Below are 15,437 nucleotides of genomic sequence, written 5' to 3' on the forward strand. Positions count from 1 at the left end.
ACTTGTGTTGATAAGAGCAAGGAGAAACAACATTGTGCTTCAGGTGCTTCCCCGTCTCTGTGGTCTGCAGTCAAACAGATAATGAGTAACTGCGCAACCGGCCTTTACAGGTATAGCAGCAAATAAATATGTACAACCACACATGCACAGCCCCTTGACCTTCCCCCTACATGTGCACTCATAAAAGCATCACCCTAAACAGAAGATAATCTTGGAACAAAGGGGGGGGCTTATCCATTGATCAGCTACAAAAGGCTGCAGGGAGGGAAGACTGTCACCAGGCCAGGAGGCAGTAGCAGGTACAAACACCTTCTGATATCACGGGAAAAGCTCTTTGCTCAGGGAAGAGAAGAGAGGACGTGGAGAGTAAAATTCCATTCTGTCCAAATAAAAGAGAAGTCAGCATCATAAATCCCCTCTTTTCTGTTAGAACTGACACAATCGCAGCATTAATGTAAACACAGGTGTGTGTGTGTGTGTGTGTGTGTGTGTGTGTGTGTGTTTGTATGCAGTATGCAGTGAATAAAACACTCAACACTTTTAAACCAGCAACAGAAAAACTCATCCTTGGAACAGAAATGAGCTTTCGGTCATCTTCTGTGCCACTCGCCTCTCTGATCTCTCTGTTCTGGTTTGGTTGCCTCCCAGTGAGCTCAGTTCAACCCTGTTGGCCTTTTCTATTCAGCGATCCGTGGGCAGACCTGCGGCCGCCAGGGTCGAGGCTGTTTGTAAAGAAGTGCAGCACCAAGCATTCTGTCAGACACATCCTGGACCGCAGCCGGATCAGACTAACACACAGGCACACAACAAACAAAAGCCTGCTTAAGGAAAGAAAAGAGGGATTTATGAACGAGGACTGTGATGTTTGCATATACAATATCTGTTGCATTCCAAACATAAAACAATATCCCCCAAAACACACTGAACTGCCTTTCTCTCTTCCTCCAAATGTATATCAGGGGTCAGCTCTGGTATGAGGAGACATCCAGACTAACAGAAAACCTGCAGCTTTCATCACTCGCCCGGCGTCACTCCTCCGAGATCAAAATGATGCATAATGGAGGCTGGTTGTGTTTTATGTGGGTGCATTTGGAGGGTGTAAAAAAAAGGGGGTGTTTATGCAGAGCTGCAGTGTGTGTGTGTGTGTGTGTGTGTGTGTGTGTGTGTGTGTGTGTGTGTGTGAACGAATGTGTTGCAACATGTGCATTATCGCCTTGAAGTATTAAAGAGGATTTTTAGTTCTCTGGATTTGTTATTGAAATGTAGCTTGAAAGACATTTCTGAATATCAAAAGGAATTTCATCCAGGAAGACAAAAAGAAAGATCACAAACTGCCCTGAACACCTTCATACCTCGAACATGTGAGAATACTTTCCATGCCAACACAGCCAGAGCGACAGCAGCAGACAGTGAGATAACACTAACAACACTCTGCATGTTGTGACAGAACAAGAACTACTGGCACATCCAAGTAAAATACTGTACTACACAGCTGTCAAGCGTACATGTGAGATTCCTCCCAGCAGACAGACAGCCACGTAATTAGCTTGTTCACATCACAAACAAGTCAAGAGTGAATGTTACAATTGTAGCTGATTAGCTAGCCCAGTACAAGTGTGTGGGACTGTGCAATAAGTCACATTTTCAGCAGCAGTTTTGTTGAGTGCATATGAACAACAGCACGCGTTTAGTTGTTTGTTCCTGTGACACTGCAAGATGGAGTTCAAATGTCCCCATGAGGACGTTAAAATAATATCTTATGTTAGCTTACGTGACTGCGTGGCTTTGTGACCAAATATTGAACCGTCCTCCAAGCTTTGCTCTCGAGGCTCAGAGTCAGTGATCTGTTGCACATCTTAATGGCTCAGCAACAGGTTCGCTTGATATTCTGACATATGGGCTATCAAACAGAGAAGGGCTACGCTGATGGCAATACTTCCAGCAATACTTCCAGCAGTACTTCCAGAAATATTTCAGCTGAAAAATGTATTTTCACCAAGAGATCACCTCTGCATTTGTGACTTCAGACTGCAGGTATTTATCAAAAGATTAACAGGTCGACGCCTCCTGCTCAGCGCTGCGGAGGGTCAGTTTGCAGTAAGCTACGATCAAGTTACATATCGGACCGTGATTGGCTTTCATTCTAGTTGTGATGTCACAAAATCGCATTCAGTTAAGCGTCATCTACTCAGATTAAGCAGGTGAATAAGTGATGGCCTGAGATCCATGTGGAGCAACAAGCAAACACTTAACTGGAGAGAGGCTTCAATGTCTGCAGCTCTTCCAAACTTCTACAAGTACAACTTAAATATCTGTATAGAGTATAAATAAATACATACGTTTTGGGCTCGTATTTTACAGATAAGGGCTTTATCAGTCAGGCGTTGAACTATGCCAGCTCTTCCTCTAGGTTTCATCTGCTTCATTAGACAATAGAATATGGAGCGAAAAGAGAACAAAAAGATCAGAGAGGAAAGAAATAAGGAAAGCATGTACCAAAAGGAAATTGATTCTTGTAACGCCGTGTGCACAGAAGCGTGGATCATCCAGTTCCCGGTGTTGAACACGGATCATGAACAACCAAAAAAAAATACCAGAGTACAAGTGGATGCAGGAGCAAGATGAGGCAGAAAGTCTGGATGAGACTCAGACGAAGGGAATTAAGAGAAGCTGACAAGTTGAAATATTAGAGCCTCTGTATGTGTGCGGAGAGAGAGATAGACAGAGAGAGAGAGAGAGAGAGAGAGAGAGAGAGAGAGAGAGCAGTGGTAGCAAGGACACACTGTTCCCTCCACCATTAAAGAGCTGACTGGTAGCACTGGAGAGGGGGCAGGATGCACTGGAGGGTCTTCAGAGTAATGAGTCGCAGCAGGCCAAGTCCCTACTTACTTATTATGGAAAGGTGCAGCAGCAAAAGTGAATTACAGCCATTCATTGACACCTCAGGAGAGACTGAGCACTAAAACTATATGACATCATCACGCCACATGGGCCCTCTTTAAACACGCGAGTGAGGTCACTGCAGAGATGTTAAAAACCTCAGACGACGAGGTCGCAAAATTAAAAAAAAAAAAAAAAAAGACAAAAGTAAACTCCAGCCCGATGATTGACGAGGGTCTGTCTAACTGGCTGATCAATAAGAGATTTAGGACACGGCGGCGTGGCTGTGACCGGCCTGGTCTGAGAGCATGTGTGCTGACCACACATTTAATCTAAAATGACGAGCGGCGAGCAAACGGGCTACGGGAGCTTCGCCCTCCGCTGACAGCTGGGAATAAATGGCTGCATCAAGATTACAAAAAGTCAAGTGGAGCTTAACCTTGAGCTGCAGAAAAATGCTTTTGTCACATTATTTCTATGTGGATGCTCATCATCCTCTGCCTGTTACATGTAACACAAAACATAACATCCATATGTATAAGATATTTGTTCGGTGCGATACATGTTATCTACAATAAGCTAAAATGCTTCTCACATGTGCATATTAAAGTAATAAATATGTATTATATTATCTTATTTTGTTGATTTGGCATAACTGACCTATTGTTTTTATGCTTTCTGTGCATTTTGCTGATAGTTCTTATGCAGTTTTAGTTATTACACACACATTTTTGCCCAGCATAACAATTTTTTTTATAATGAGAATCACTATTAGTCAGACTCGTTTTTTTCCTCTTCACTCAGAATCAAAAGAGATCAACGGGAAAAAAACAACAACACATTTTTATGTGCCATGCAGACGACGGTTGTTGGCCAGAATCCTGGACAAAAACCCACCAGGACTCAAGGATCAGTTGAGAAGATTTTGGTGGTCAAAGATCAAAGATCAAAGTCACTGTCACCAACATCCACTGGGACTTGTGGATGAGCTGAAAAGATGTTGGTGCTCACAGGTGACTGTGACAGGGGCGCGTCACGGAGGTACCCAGGCACAACGATTCTTTCTCACAATGTTTTTTATTTCTAGTCATGGAAGCAGTTACTGTTTTAAATACCCAGCTTTTGCTAGTTTTTTAATATGCGATGCACATAGAAACACCACCTCTTCTCTGTCAGGTGACATGAACGGAATCATTTTCTCATCGTATCCATCAAGACCACAAGAGTCCAGGTTGTGAAGTAAATCCGGGATCTTGTCACCCACCTACTTCACACTCTCTTGACGTTCTGACATCCGCTGTGAAGGCAAAGACCATTCAACGTTCCACTTCACTCTGATGTTCTGAATCACGATTGACGACAAAAACACAAAGAATTTATAATGAATAACCAAATAATCCCTCAGTCGGCTAGACAATGACCACATCTGTATTCGAGTCACTCGTATTACACGGACAGAAAGCCTTTCATCAAGATGTTGATGATTTCCAAAATAGCTCTGAAGACTGCACTTTGAAGTGCCGGAGCATTAGTGTGTGTCTTAATACCTGTTGCCAGGAAACAACTTGAACCTAATAAGACGATCTATTAATGATGATTCACAGGTTGCTGCTGAGAGCCAGAACACACCAACTCCACAATCAAATCAAACACTTACAGATCGTATTATTATTTGTCTGACAACCATCTCCATTCCTCGCTGTGTAAGTGCAGTATCAGCTTTTCCCACAACAGCTGAAGTTCCAGTGAACTTGAAACACTCAGGAGTGAACAGATCGGGGGGACTCCTGACACAACACCTACAGTAATATGTTTGGCGCATTTAGCACATGGACTACACGCTATTGTAAATCAGTTAGGAGGATCATTCCCTCATTCCCTGGCTCAACACCAAGTGACAGCAGTTGCCGGTGTTGTTAAAACTGCCATGTCATAATACCAGCATGTGCTCTTGAAACCTCAACATCCCGTATCCATCCCCACGCATCACAAATGTCTTTTCAGGAAGCTATGGTTAACGAGTAACAAAAAGAAATTATTCTTGACTACTAAACAACAAAAACAGCTGACCAGCCCTCAATTTTTGTAGGTCTCCACCATCAAAGGATCCTAATGTCATTCTTACAAGTAGCACGTCATTTAAAACCATCATGTAATGCCTCGATGGTCATTTCATGTATTTCTACGAGAACTACAGCTATGCTTTCACCTAATAAGCTAACATTTGCTAACTAGCGCACACAAAAACTAAAACTCAAACTGATGGGAGTCTTATCTGTTTTGCATGTATCTGAGCATCCAATCAAACATCAATCGGAGGTCATGAATGAACAGTCAGTCAGTCAGACTTAAAGATGTTTCACCAGATGACTTACAACACAGAGATGAAAAGTCAGAAAAGCACAAAAACCAATAGGATTCATTCTTTGTGGACCACAAAACTGTGAGAGTGTTTGGTTGGAGGGAGGGCAAAGGATACTGCAAAGACACATTAAGCACGCGCATGTGCATGTACGTGTACACACACACACACACACACACACACACACACACCCGAGTTGACAAATGTGCTGATGCTTAGTGTTTGAAATATAGCAGAGAGCTGCCTCACAACAAACCCCAAGAATACCATCTTAAGCTGGCTTTGTTATGGCACCACATTACTTTTAGAGAAGCTCTACATAATATCAGCAAGCCAGGAAAGCGGGGGAGGCTGATATGATATCTCACACACGCGCGCACACACACACACACACACACACACACACAGAAAGACTTAAAATTTGTAAATGATGCTGGCAATAACACCCATCGATGGATTTAAAATGCACATATCCTTTGCAGCAGGAAATGAGATCGAAGCGGTATCTGCCTGTGTGTGTGTACGTGTGTGTATCAGTTAATTCAGGAGATGTGAGGTGGATAGTAATTTGTTTCTACTTGTCAGCTGCTGACAGCTGCGGCAGCCCTTTGGCTCATTGTCTCATTTATTGGCCAAACCCAGCAGGGCAGTGTGATTTCATAGCCGACAGCATGCACGTAAACTCACTGGCAATCTGGCCTGACAGAGCGAGAAAAAGTGTTCACCAGCCGGGCCCTCGCAGTGTCTGCAGCATCCTCCATTACAGCTCTGCGTCATCTTCTGTCACCAGAGTGACATTGACAGGAAGTGACTGTGTGTATGTTAAAGCAGCGTTGATTACAAGCCTCAGGTCAAGTATGAAAAAGAGCCAGTTTGTAGGATTAGTCTCTGTTGGCTTGTGTGTGTGTGTGTGTGTGTGTGTGTGTGTGTGTGTGTGTGTGTGTGTGGGTGTGAGTGAGTGTGTCTTCTCGTATAAACACTAAACTTATAAGGAATACTTGTCCTAATGGGAGCAAAGACCAATCTTAATGCATCAAAAAACAATCTCTGAGGTCCTCATTAAAGTTACCGTGAAATGTGATTGAGATTAGGTTAAAATTAGGTACGAATGGGTTAGGATTAATGCTAAAGCCTGGTCCATCTGAATAGAAGTCTGTGGAATGGAATGTGTGTGATATTGTTCTGTCACAAAGGATTCTGAATGTTCAAACTCCAACAAAGGTTTTTATCCAAAGGTTAAAAATCTGAATGAGGGAATCCGAAGCACAGGCATCAGCTGAGTGTGCCTGTGTATGCGCTTGTGTGGTCTCTAAGGTAGGATTGGTGCATCTAGTTGTGATGGATGAGGGGCTGGGGAACGAATTATGTCGATGAATGTCCTCACAAGGATAAATGTCCCAACTGTGTGTGTGTGTGGGAGGAGGGACAGCCAGGCGGACTCACCAGTGATTGCTCTATGTAGGAAGTAAAGATTACGCCTTCCCTCACTGCGACCCTGATGAAATCCCACAATAGCAGTCATCAAACAGAGCTCCTTAATGACGTCCCACAGTGACCACACACACACACACGCACGCACGCGCACACTCGAGCGGAGGTGGAAGGTTTGTTATCATCTTCCTCATTAGCACAGCTCACTGACATGGCAGGAGGCTTAACGTGAAGGTTCAATGTTAGCAGGAGCACAGCAGAGCTGCGGAGGAGAGAGTTAGCAGTTCTGCTCCTGGCGACCGAAGGATATCTGGTTCACATTCAGAACTGGAAGTACACCAAACTAAACATTTTGTTTAGCTTTTACCAGTCGAAAAATGATTCTAGACATTTGGGGAGACATTTTTCCATGAGCTAAATACTCTGCTGACACCTGCTAACATCTGGATTAAGTCTGTAATGAGAACAGGTTTAAACAGGATTCACACCTGGATCAATTAACTAAGCAGCAGACACTGGTATTTACCAGCTTTGGCCACCATCTGTATTGACGTTTCTTTCTTCTTTCACAGAAAGAAAGTGGTCATTAGCAGCCTGCTTCTCACACTATTCTGATTCAAGCAAAGAACAACAGACACATTTCAGCACCAGAAGGGAGCTGAACAGCACTGCATTTACCCGGGTTTGGGTTCACATCCTGACGCTGATAAATATGTTTGTACTGCATCGCCATGAAACTCAGGAGTGAATGCAGATTAAACCTGTTCCACTCCAGACAAACCCAGGTGTTAGCAGCCAGTGGGAAAAAGGCTTGAATCAAACACTGCCGGGGCTAAACTTTCAGACTACAGTGTCCAAGTACTTCTGATATGTCACTAGATTCTAATGCAGCCCCTGTAGCTTCTCTCACAGTTTAAGAGAAACTCAACTGTCTACTGGATTGTGGGTAAATTGCGACCAACAGCCAGAGAGACACAACGCTGATATCAACCATCATCTCTGTTGAGGGTTCTCACTGCCAGCAGCCTGACTCAGTCTCAATACAAGAACCATGTCATCTTTTACCATTCTCACTGCAACCTGAAAAACACACACACACACACACACACACACACACACACACACACAGAGTTTTCCACTTGTCAGAAGACGTCACCTCTCACAGGCAGACTGTGTATTCAAATGTTCAGTTTGTGTGTTAAACTGTCTTCAGAGCAGTAAACCAGGCTGACACAGGTTGCTGCATCAGACCCCAAACACGGGGGTCTGTCAAGTCAGCTCAATGCACCGATCAAGATTGTGTTTTGAACTTTGACCCCTGTGGTTACTTGCTATTCCCTTGTAACAGTACACTCCCACACACAGATGCACTGACACGTCCTCTCTCTCCCCCTCCCTCCCTCCCTCCCTCATACACACACACACACACACACACACACATACAGATGGTGGAGGTGCCACAGAGCCCCCATCCTCACCCCTGCACTCTACCCCAGTGCCTCTATAATTAATGGGCCAGTCGAGCCCAGGGGGTCTCTGGCAGGAAATCAAGGAAGCGCCCTTTCATGAATAGAGAAACAACACAACAATTATTCTCATCACTAGATCCTGATGTATGCAGAGAGCAGTGTATGTGTGTGTTATCTGATTAGCTACTGCCTGGTGCTGACTCTCCACATCAAGCCCACTGTAATCTGCTTCGTCAGATAAAGATTGAACATCCTCAGTAATCACAAGAGGATCTGCCTAGTAGTATGAGGTAGTTTATCCACCCGGTAGTATGAGGTAGTTTATCAGCCCGTTAGCATGAGGTAGTTTATCCACCTGGTAGTATGAGGTAGTTTATCCGCTCGTTGGTATGAGGTAGTTTATCCACCCGTTAGTATGAGGTAGTTTATCCGCCCGGTAGTATGAGGTAGTTTATCAGCCCGTTGGTATGAGGTAGTTTATCCGCCCGGTAGTATGAGGTAGTTTATCCGTGTGGTAGTATGAGGTAGTTTATCTGCCCGGTAGTATGAGGTAGTTTATCTGCCCGGTAGTATGAGGTAGTTTATCCGTGTGGTAGTATGAGGTAGTTTATCTGCCCGTAGTATGAGGTAGTTTATCCGTGTGGTAGTATGAGGTAGTTTATCTGCCCGGTAGTATGAGGTAGTTTATCAGCCCGGTAGTATGAGGTAGTTTATCAGCCCGGTAGAATGAGGTAGTTTATCTGTGTGGTAGTATGAGGTAGTTTATCCGCCCGGTAGTATGAGGTAGTTTATCCGCCCGGTAGTATGAGGTAGTTTATCAGCCCGGTAGTATGAGGTAGTTTATCCGCCCGGTAGTATGAGTTAGTTTATCTGCGTGGTAGCATGAGATAGTTTATCCGCCCGGTAGTATGAGGTAGTTTATCCGCCCGGTAGTGTGAGGTAGTTTATCTGCCCGGTAGTATGAGGTAATTTATCTGCCCGGTAGTATGAGTTAGTTTATCTGCGTGGTAGCATGAGATAGCTTATCTGCGTGGGGGAACATCTGAATTTAAATATTAGGATAAAGACTCTCTACTACATCCTCAGATCGAATACTGGATCAGTTTCATTTACTCACAGAGAAACCAGCCCAGAAGGGGCAAGAGTGTCGGACCCTGGGTGAGGTGGTGAGAGCAAGAGCCGCGAAGCTGACGGCCAGGATCAGACTCCCCAGGACCATCTGAGAGACCCCAAGAGCCAGCATGATACGGGTCCGGGTCCGGTACTCCCTCAGGCGAGAAAGGCTGCGGGAGAGCGACGCCGGGCTCAGGGACCCCGGGCCGCCGATGCCGCTGCTGCCCCCACGGGGCAGCGCGTTCAGCGGCATTGTCACTCGAGGTTCTAAGTCCAAGCGAATAAAATGTCTGAGTGAGGGACAATCACATCCAAAAACGACAGAGTTGATGTTCGAGTCTCCTGGCGGACGGTGAGATGTGCGATCAGTAAGCAGCGAGGATCATCTCCATCAATTAACGATGTCTCCAATTAGAGACGCGCTGCGGCGGCTGGGAGGCGCGAGGTGACAGGAACCAGATGGTCTCATAGCAGACGGAGGAGGATTCGAAGCGAGCTGGTCCTCAGAAGCACGACAAAACCCCCATCATCTTGTAGTCCGGCAGCCTTGCACCATTGTCATGCTGTCATGCGTCGCCGCTACGGGCTCTCCAACAACTCGGCAGAGATCGAGCCTGGATAAGTGAAAGTAAACCTCAGCGCGTCCCGACCGAGCTCAAGGCTTCTACTTAGATCCTGCGGCTTTGCGACGCGCAATTGCGCAGCAGCGTCTCTTCTGTGCGGTTTCCCCGCACGACGTATTGGAGATGTGCCACTCTGCGTCTATATGGCGGCGAGCTGCGGCGTGTGTGTGTGTGTGTGTGTGTGTGTGTGTGTGATTTACTACGATAGAGGAGGGGGTGGGCTCTTTACTACAAGCGAACATCAAAAAGCAGCGCGGGATTTGCTGGCTTCCGATGATGTGGAGGTGGAGGAAAACGTGGTTCCTCTCGATCAGCGTCATCTGCGGACATTTGTGTGCATTCAATGATGCTCGGAGGTGTCGATAACGCCGCACTTTGCGAAATTTAACACCCTAAACGTGACATCTTTGCGTTTCAAGTTCATGCGGGTTCACCTGTTTAATAGCTAAAGTACAAGCTGAGGTAAGGTGCAGCCACAGCACGCGGACGTGTGTAGGACCGCCGTCGTTGGACGCACGCGGATCCGCAGCTTCCGTCCTTCGTGCACTTAAATGACCACCAGACATCAGAGTGCGACTCAGCTGTCGGTGACACACCTGCAGCACGAGTGCCTCAGAGATGAGCTCATGTTCCTGCCCACGGCTGTCGTCGCCGATAGCCTCGCGTGTGCATTCGAGGGTGGTTAAACCGAAGAAATGTTTTCAGGAAACCAACGCGCAGGGGAAAGTATCTTATCTTAAATAAAATACGAGATACCAGCGTTAAAAGATGGTTTGTGTACCGTTTAATCAAACGGGGACTCAGCTCGTTTGTTGTCAGGACAGTTGTATTCTGACCTTGTGCAGCAGCAACAGTCTCGTCCACAGCTCACCGGCGCCACCCAGCGGCCACTCCATCGTGGAGGCGTCCCTTGATCGGAAGAACACACTTCAAGTATAAATGGGAATGACGGAATATGACTTGCGAACATTGCTGACTAAATGGTAACTTCTTAATTATATTAGACAAAAAGCACTAAAGATTGACGAGTTCCACATCTAAGACAAACGAAACTACATTTATTCAGGGCAATGAGGTGATGATTAAAGTTTTTAACTCCAGTCCATCTATTTCCTAAATATAATACACTGCCGCTATGAAGGAAATCCTTCAATCCATCCATCCATTTTCTGCCTCTTATCCTGTTAAGGGTTGCGGGGGGGGGGGGGGGGGGGGGGGGCTGGAGCCTATCCCAGCAGCCTTCGGGCAAGAGGCGGGGTTCACTCTGGATGGTCGCCTGCACAGCAGGGCCAACACATGGAGACAGACAACCATTCACACTCACAGTCACACCTACAGTCAATTTAGAGTTGATTAACAAGCTGGGGCTCGAACCCAGAACCTTCTGGATGTGAGGGGACAGTGCGAACCACTGCACCACCGTGCTGCCTTTTAAGAAAATACATATAAAAATGAAATACACAATTATAACCTGTGATTAAAGAGGTGACAACAGTTCCAGCTTGGTTATTTTCACAAATTGGAACCCAGTTCAATTTTTTGTAAAATAAAAAAAAAAACATCTTAGACAAACACTTTATTTTAAAAATGATTTTTATTTATTAATACAGTGGTATACTTAAAATTGTGTTGCAGAGGAGAGAGAGAGAAAAAAAGTCAGTCACACGTGAAGAGCTAATATCCAATTAAAGCCGTGTTAAGTCTAAAAATAAAATGGTACTGGTGTGCCATACATCATATATTGTCTATTAGTACAAAAATACATTTAAGGGCACAAGATACAGCATCCAGTATCACAAATCAGTGAGGGGAGGGGGCGAGGAGGGGAGGGAAGCATTTTAGGAGCACACCCTTTTAAAAGTTTTAAATGTATTTCAGTCCGAGCGCTTCCTCTACTCTTGAAAACACATTTGTGAGTGTAATTGAGTGTGAATATTTTGGTAGAAAAGGTGTGATGTATCACTGTCAGGTTAAAAGTTCCAAGGCTCCAGGGTATATCCAGAATACAAAGATAACCACATTATTTCTTCCACTTTTTAAAACATGTTTTCTCTACGTTTTATACAAAAAAGAAAGACTTACAAAAAAGTTCATTTACAAACAAAAGAACCAAGGCAATATGCTCGCTTTATTTACAGCCACTTCTTCTCTGTTGTCTTTATTAAGTAATGCATAGCAGATAAAAGAAGAGCATACCTTTGTTATCCTTTTAAAACTGTTATTGTGTGCTCGACCCAAGTTTATTTATACAGTGGGTTCACAAAAAATGGCAAAAACAAATGACATTATACCATAATTTATCATAACTTATTTTTTTTCTTCATGAAAAGTGAATAATCGTCAGATAAGGCATCACTGCTTATTTCTGTGTGTGAATGCAAGTGCGCAAAGAGAGACGGAAAGAAAATGAGAGGAAGGAAGTAAGGAGGCTTCTGGACCTGAGTAACAGAACATGCATAGATCTCCCTCAGGCTCGAAGGAGAGATGTGGTGCTCGCTAGGAAATTAAGCTACGAGAAAGAAGGATTGAAGGAAGGAGGAGTGAAGGAAGGAAGGAAGATAAAAAGAAGTCTACAAGTGTGCTGCTTGGGTTCATATCCAGCTGACATTTCTCTGTCTCAGACCTTCTGAAGATTCCCTCAAAGTGGAAAAAATGTGGAGATATATATTTATATTCAGTCACTTGAACTGAAAACAACACGTTGACTTCATGAGTAAAACGTTTAGTACATTTTCTCTACACTACTATATATACTGTATGCATATATAGCATAAATACACCGACAGGCTTTTAAAGTATGGGTATGCTGGTGGCAAAACTTCCAATCCCATCCATTCATTTATACTCTTGTAAATTTAATTACATAAACATGATGTATGCATCAATCCTCAGAGTGTGTTGGGGGGGGGGGGCATGCATTACCAGTTTCATTTCACATCTAAAGTTTGTACGCATCATCATCAGCATCTCTTCTTCATCCACGGGCGCTGTAAACAGCAATGTTTTCTTCATCTTCCATTGTGAAGAGTGTGTGTATGTGTGAGCGTGTGTGTGCGTGTGTGTGTGTGTGGAGTGTGTCTGTCTGTGTGTATGTGTCCCCATCCTCATCGTTTCTTGCCCCTGGACCCACGTTCAGTAACATCACACCTGCTGGCCTCAACTTAGAAGTGGTCGATGAGCACGGAGACACAGTTGGCACCCACCAGGTAGTTGGGGTCCCCGGGGAGAGATTTGTTCTGCCAGCTTTTAGGGTCACCTGAGGAGAGACGGACAGAAGGGGGTGATGGTGAGTGATGACGGCAGTGTTTCGTGTTCCGTTAAAACAGTAATGTATGTCAGGGGTCGTCAGTCTGAGAGGGTGGTCCTCCCCTCAGACAAAGCCCCCCACCCCCAACACCCCACCCCTCCATTCCATAAAGTTTCATTTCTGGTCTACTATTTTGCTAGACTAGCTTAATGTTGCTGACCCAAAATCCATGAAAACAGTCCATCTCGTTTCATTTCTTTCATTTAAACTCTTGGACTGGAGGAAAATTGTCAAATTTGGCCAAAACCATTGTCTCTTCTCACCTGATCTTTAATTAAATCCTAAATTTAAGCTGCCCTACATGATATCCTTTGACAACAACTACTCTTTCCCTGAAACTGTCTGAAGCCCCCCTGGGGAGACCCACCTCACACTTTGAAAACCTGTATGATAGAAGCACTCCGGGTTGACCAAAGATATCTGTTGTGCTACAATCATAAACTGGTTTTGTTTCAAAGCCCCAGTGAGTGTAAAGCTGAGATGATGTTTCCTTACTGTGGCCTTCATCCAATCACTGCAGCACCAGAGACGAGTAGAAGTCATTACATGTTTTTAATGAACGTCCCCAAACTCTTGTTGACTCTCAGTTAACCCTCCAACACTGCGGGGGCTGTGTGTAATTGCAAATCATAACGGTAGCGGTCTGATGCAGAGGAACGTTCCAGTCATCAGCCAGAGTGAGCAGCTCCCCAAAGGTGCATTGATACAGCACGTATTAACTCTAACTACAGCCTTCTCATTCACATCAGTAGTGATCAAACAGCCACTGAAGAGTGTGTGTCAATCAAGGCTTCTTTGACTCATCGTGCTCCTCCTCGTCGCTTATTACTCCTCTCATCCCTAGGAAGGGTGGGGAGGCACCTCCAGCTGTCACATCCAGCAAGTCAGAGTGCTGACCTTGCACCAGAGGAAGAACTCTACTCCACTTTGTGCAGACATGTTTACTTCTGCTGAGATTCTGTGTTAGAGCAACTGAAGTGTTGCAGCTGATAAAATGCTGTATCCACAGTGCTCCCAGCGAGGCCTCTGGAGAAATGCTATTTGTGTTTTCAGCTGGTAAAAAAAGCTTTAATGGACCAGTCATTTTACAAGCTTTATTTGATTTTTTTGTTTTAAATCCCAAACCTGAACTAGAAATGAAACATGCTTATGTTGCCACCATGCTAATCAAGTACGTCTGTGAGTGCGGTGAAGATAGAGACCCTCTCCCTAAACATGGCTCCAATAGAGGTCAAAAACTCCACCAGACGTATTTAACCTTTAAACATCTCATGTGGCCAAACCCTCAAAAACAAACTTCACTTGACATAGACTTTTCATCAATGACAAACATTTTCGTAGCTTAATATGGTTTCAAATCAAATCTATTACAAAGCCAAACAGCGTCACAGCACTTCTTTATCAGAGTTCAGTTAGAGGAGAAGCAGCTCGATGTGAAGCATTGTCAAGGAAGGAAAAAAGAGAAGCACAGAAACAAAATGAGAAGAAAAGCATAGAAGGGGCAGGAGGAGGCCGGAGAGTGGCCTAGCTTCACAATAGGAGGATTACGACTCAGCCTGATAATCCTCCCACAATTCAGCGGGACAACAGAGCGAGCTGACATCTCATTCAGCCCTCCAAGTCTCATCCTTAAAAATGAGGCTAATTAACAGCTAATCCTGACCGCTGCCAAAATTACCACCGTTTGTGAGGCTGGGCTTTCTGAAGCTGGAATTCAGCCTTTATGCAAGTCTTCAGTGTTGCTCAGATGTTTGAGTTTGCTTCGTTTTATTATTGGTAGTTCTGCTTATTGATATCTGAAATTTCAACGGTGCACACAAATCTGAATTTCCCCTCAACGAGCTCCATGTTGGGTGGTGAACTGCACCGGTGCTCCAGACACAAGCAAGACATTCCAAATTTTCCTGACTGTTAGAGCCAAACTTGGAGCGCAGATGATGCTTGAGCTACAGTTACATGACAACATTGGCCTGAATCTTCGTCTCCTGCTGCCAATGAGAGCAGAATAAGGAACAAGACAACAAATCTTCCACCACCTACCTCCAAGTAATAAAGACAGAGAGAGTTAGAGCTAAATTTAGCGGTATTCAGACTTGGTACAAAGATGTCTTTATATAACTTCTTTTTCATGCATGACCATGACAGGCATTATTGGTTCCGACAGCAACCTAATTTGTCGATCTTTGAAAGCTCTTCTTCAGGTCGGAATTTGGGTGGCTATGTGAGGAAAAAATAAATAAATCAGAGCAGCG

The 15,437-nt window shown here is 44.6% G+C and overlaps 2 protein-coding genes across 13 annotated transcripts in view; both read right to left on the reverse strand.

Annotated features, from left to right (window-relative positions):
- Window positions 1–10,027, reverse strand: part of entrep2 (endosomal transmembrane epsin interactor 2) — an 81,826-nt gene extending 71,799 nt beyond the window's left edge. Inside the window, exon 1 of the mRNA XM_086194443.1 lies at window positions 9,260–10,027. Within this exon, the coding sequence (XP_086050569.1) occupies window positions 9,260–9,508 (249 nt within the window). The 5' untranslated portion in view covers window positions 9,509–10,027. The remainder of the gene's footprint in view (window positions 1–9,259) is intronic.
- Window positions 10,028–11,464: 1,437 nt separating this feature from the next.
- Window positions 11,465–15,437, reverse strand: part of tjp1a (tight junction protein 1a) — a 98,949-nt gene continuing 94,976 nt past the window's right edge. For all 12 annotated transcript variants that reach the window (XM_086182212.1, XM_086182218.1, XM_086182244.1 and 9 more), the window contains one exon: window positions 11,465–13,134. In XM_086182212.1, coding sequence (XP_086038338.1) covers window positions 13,040–13,134 — 95 coding nt within the window. In that variant the 3' untranslated portion in view covers window positions 11,465–13,039. The remainder of the gene's footprint in view (window positions 13,135–15,437) is intronic.

The sequence above is a fragment of the Aulostomus chinensis genome, chromosome 2, assembly GCF_037954235.1.
Source record: "Aulostomus chinensis isolate RoL2024-O1b breed Wild chromosome 2, RoL_Achi_v1.0, whole genome shotgun sequence".
Lineage (NCBI taxonomy): Eukaryota > Metazoa > Chordata > Actinopteri > Syngnathiformes > Aulostomidae > Aulostomus > Aulostomus chinensis.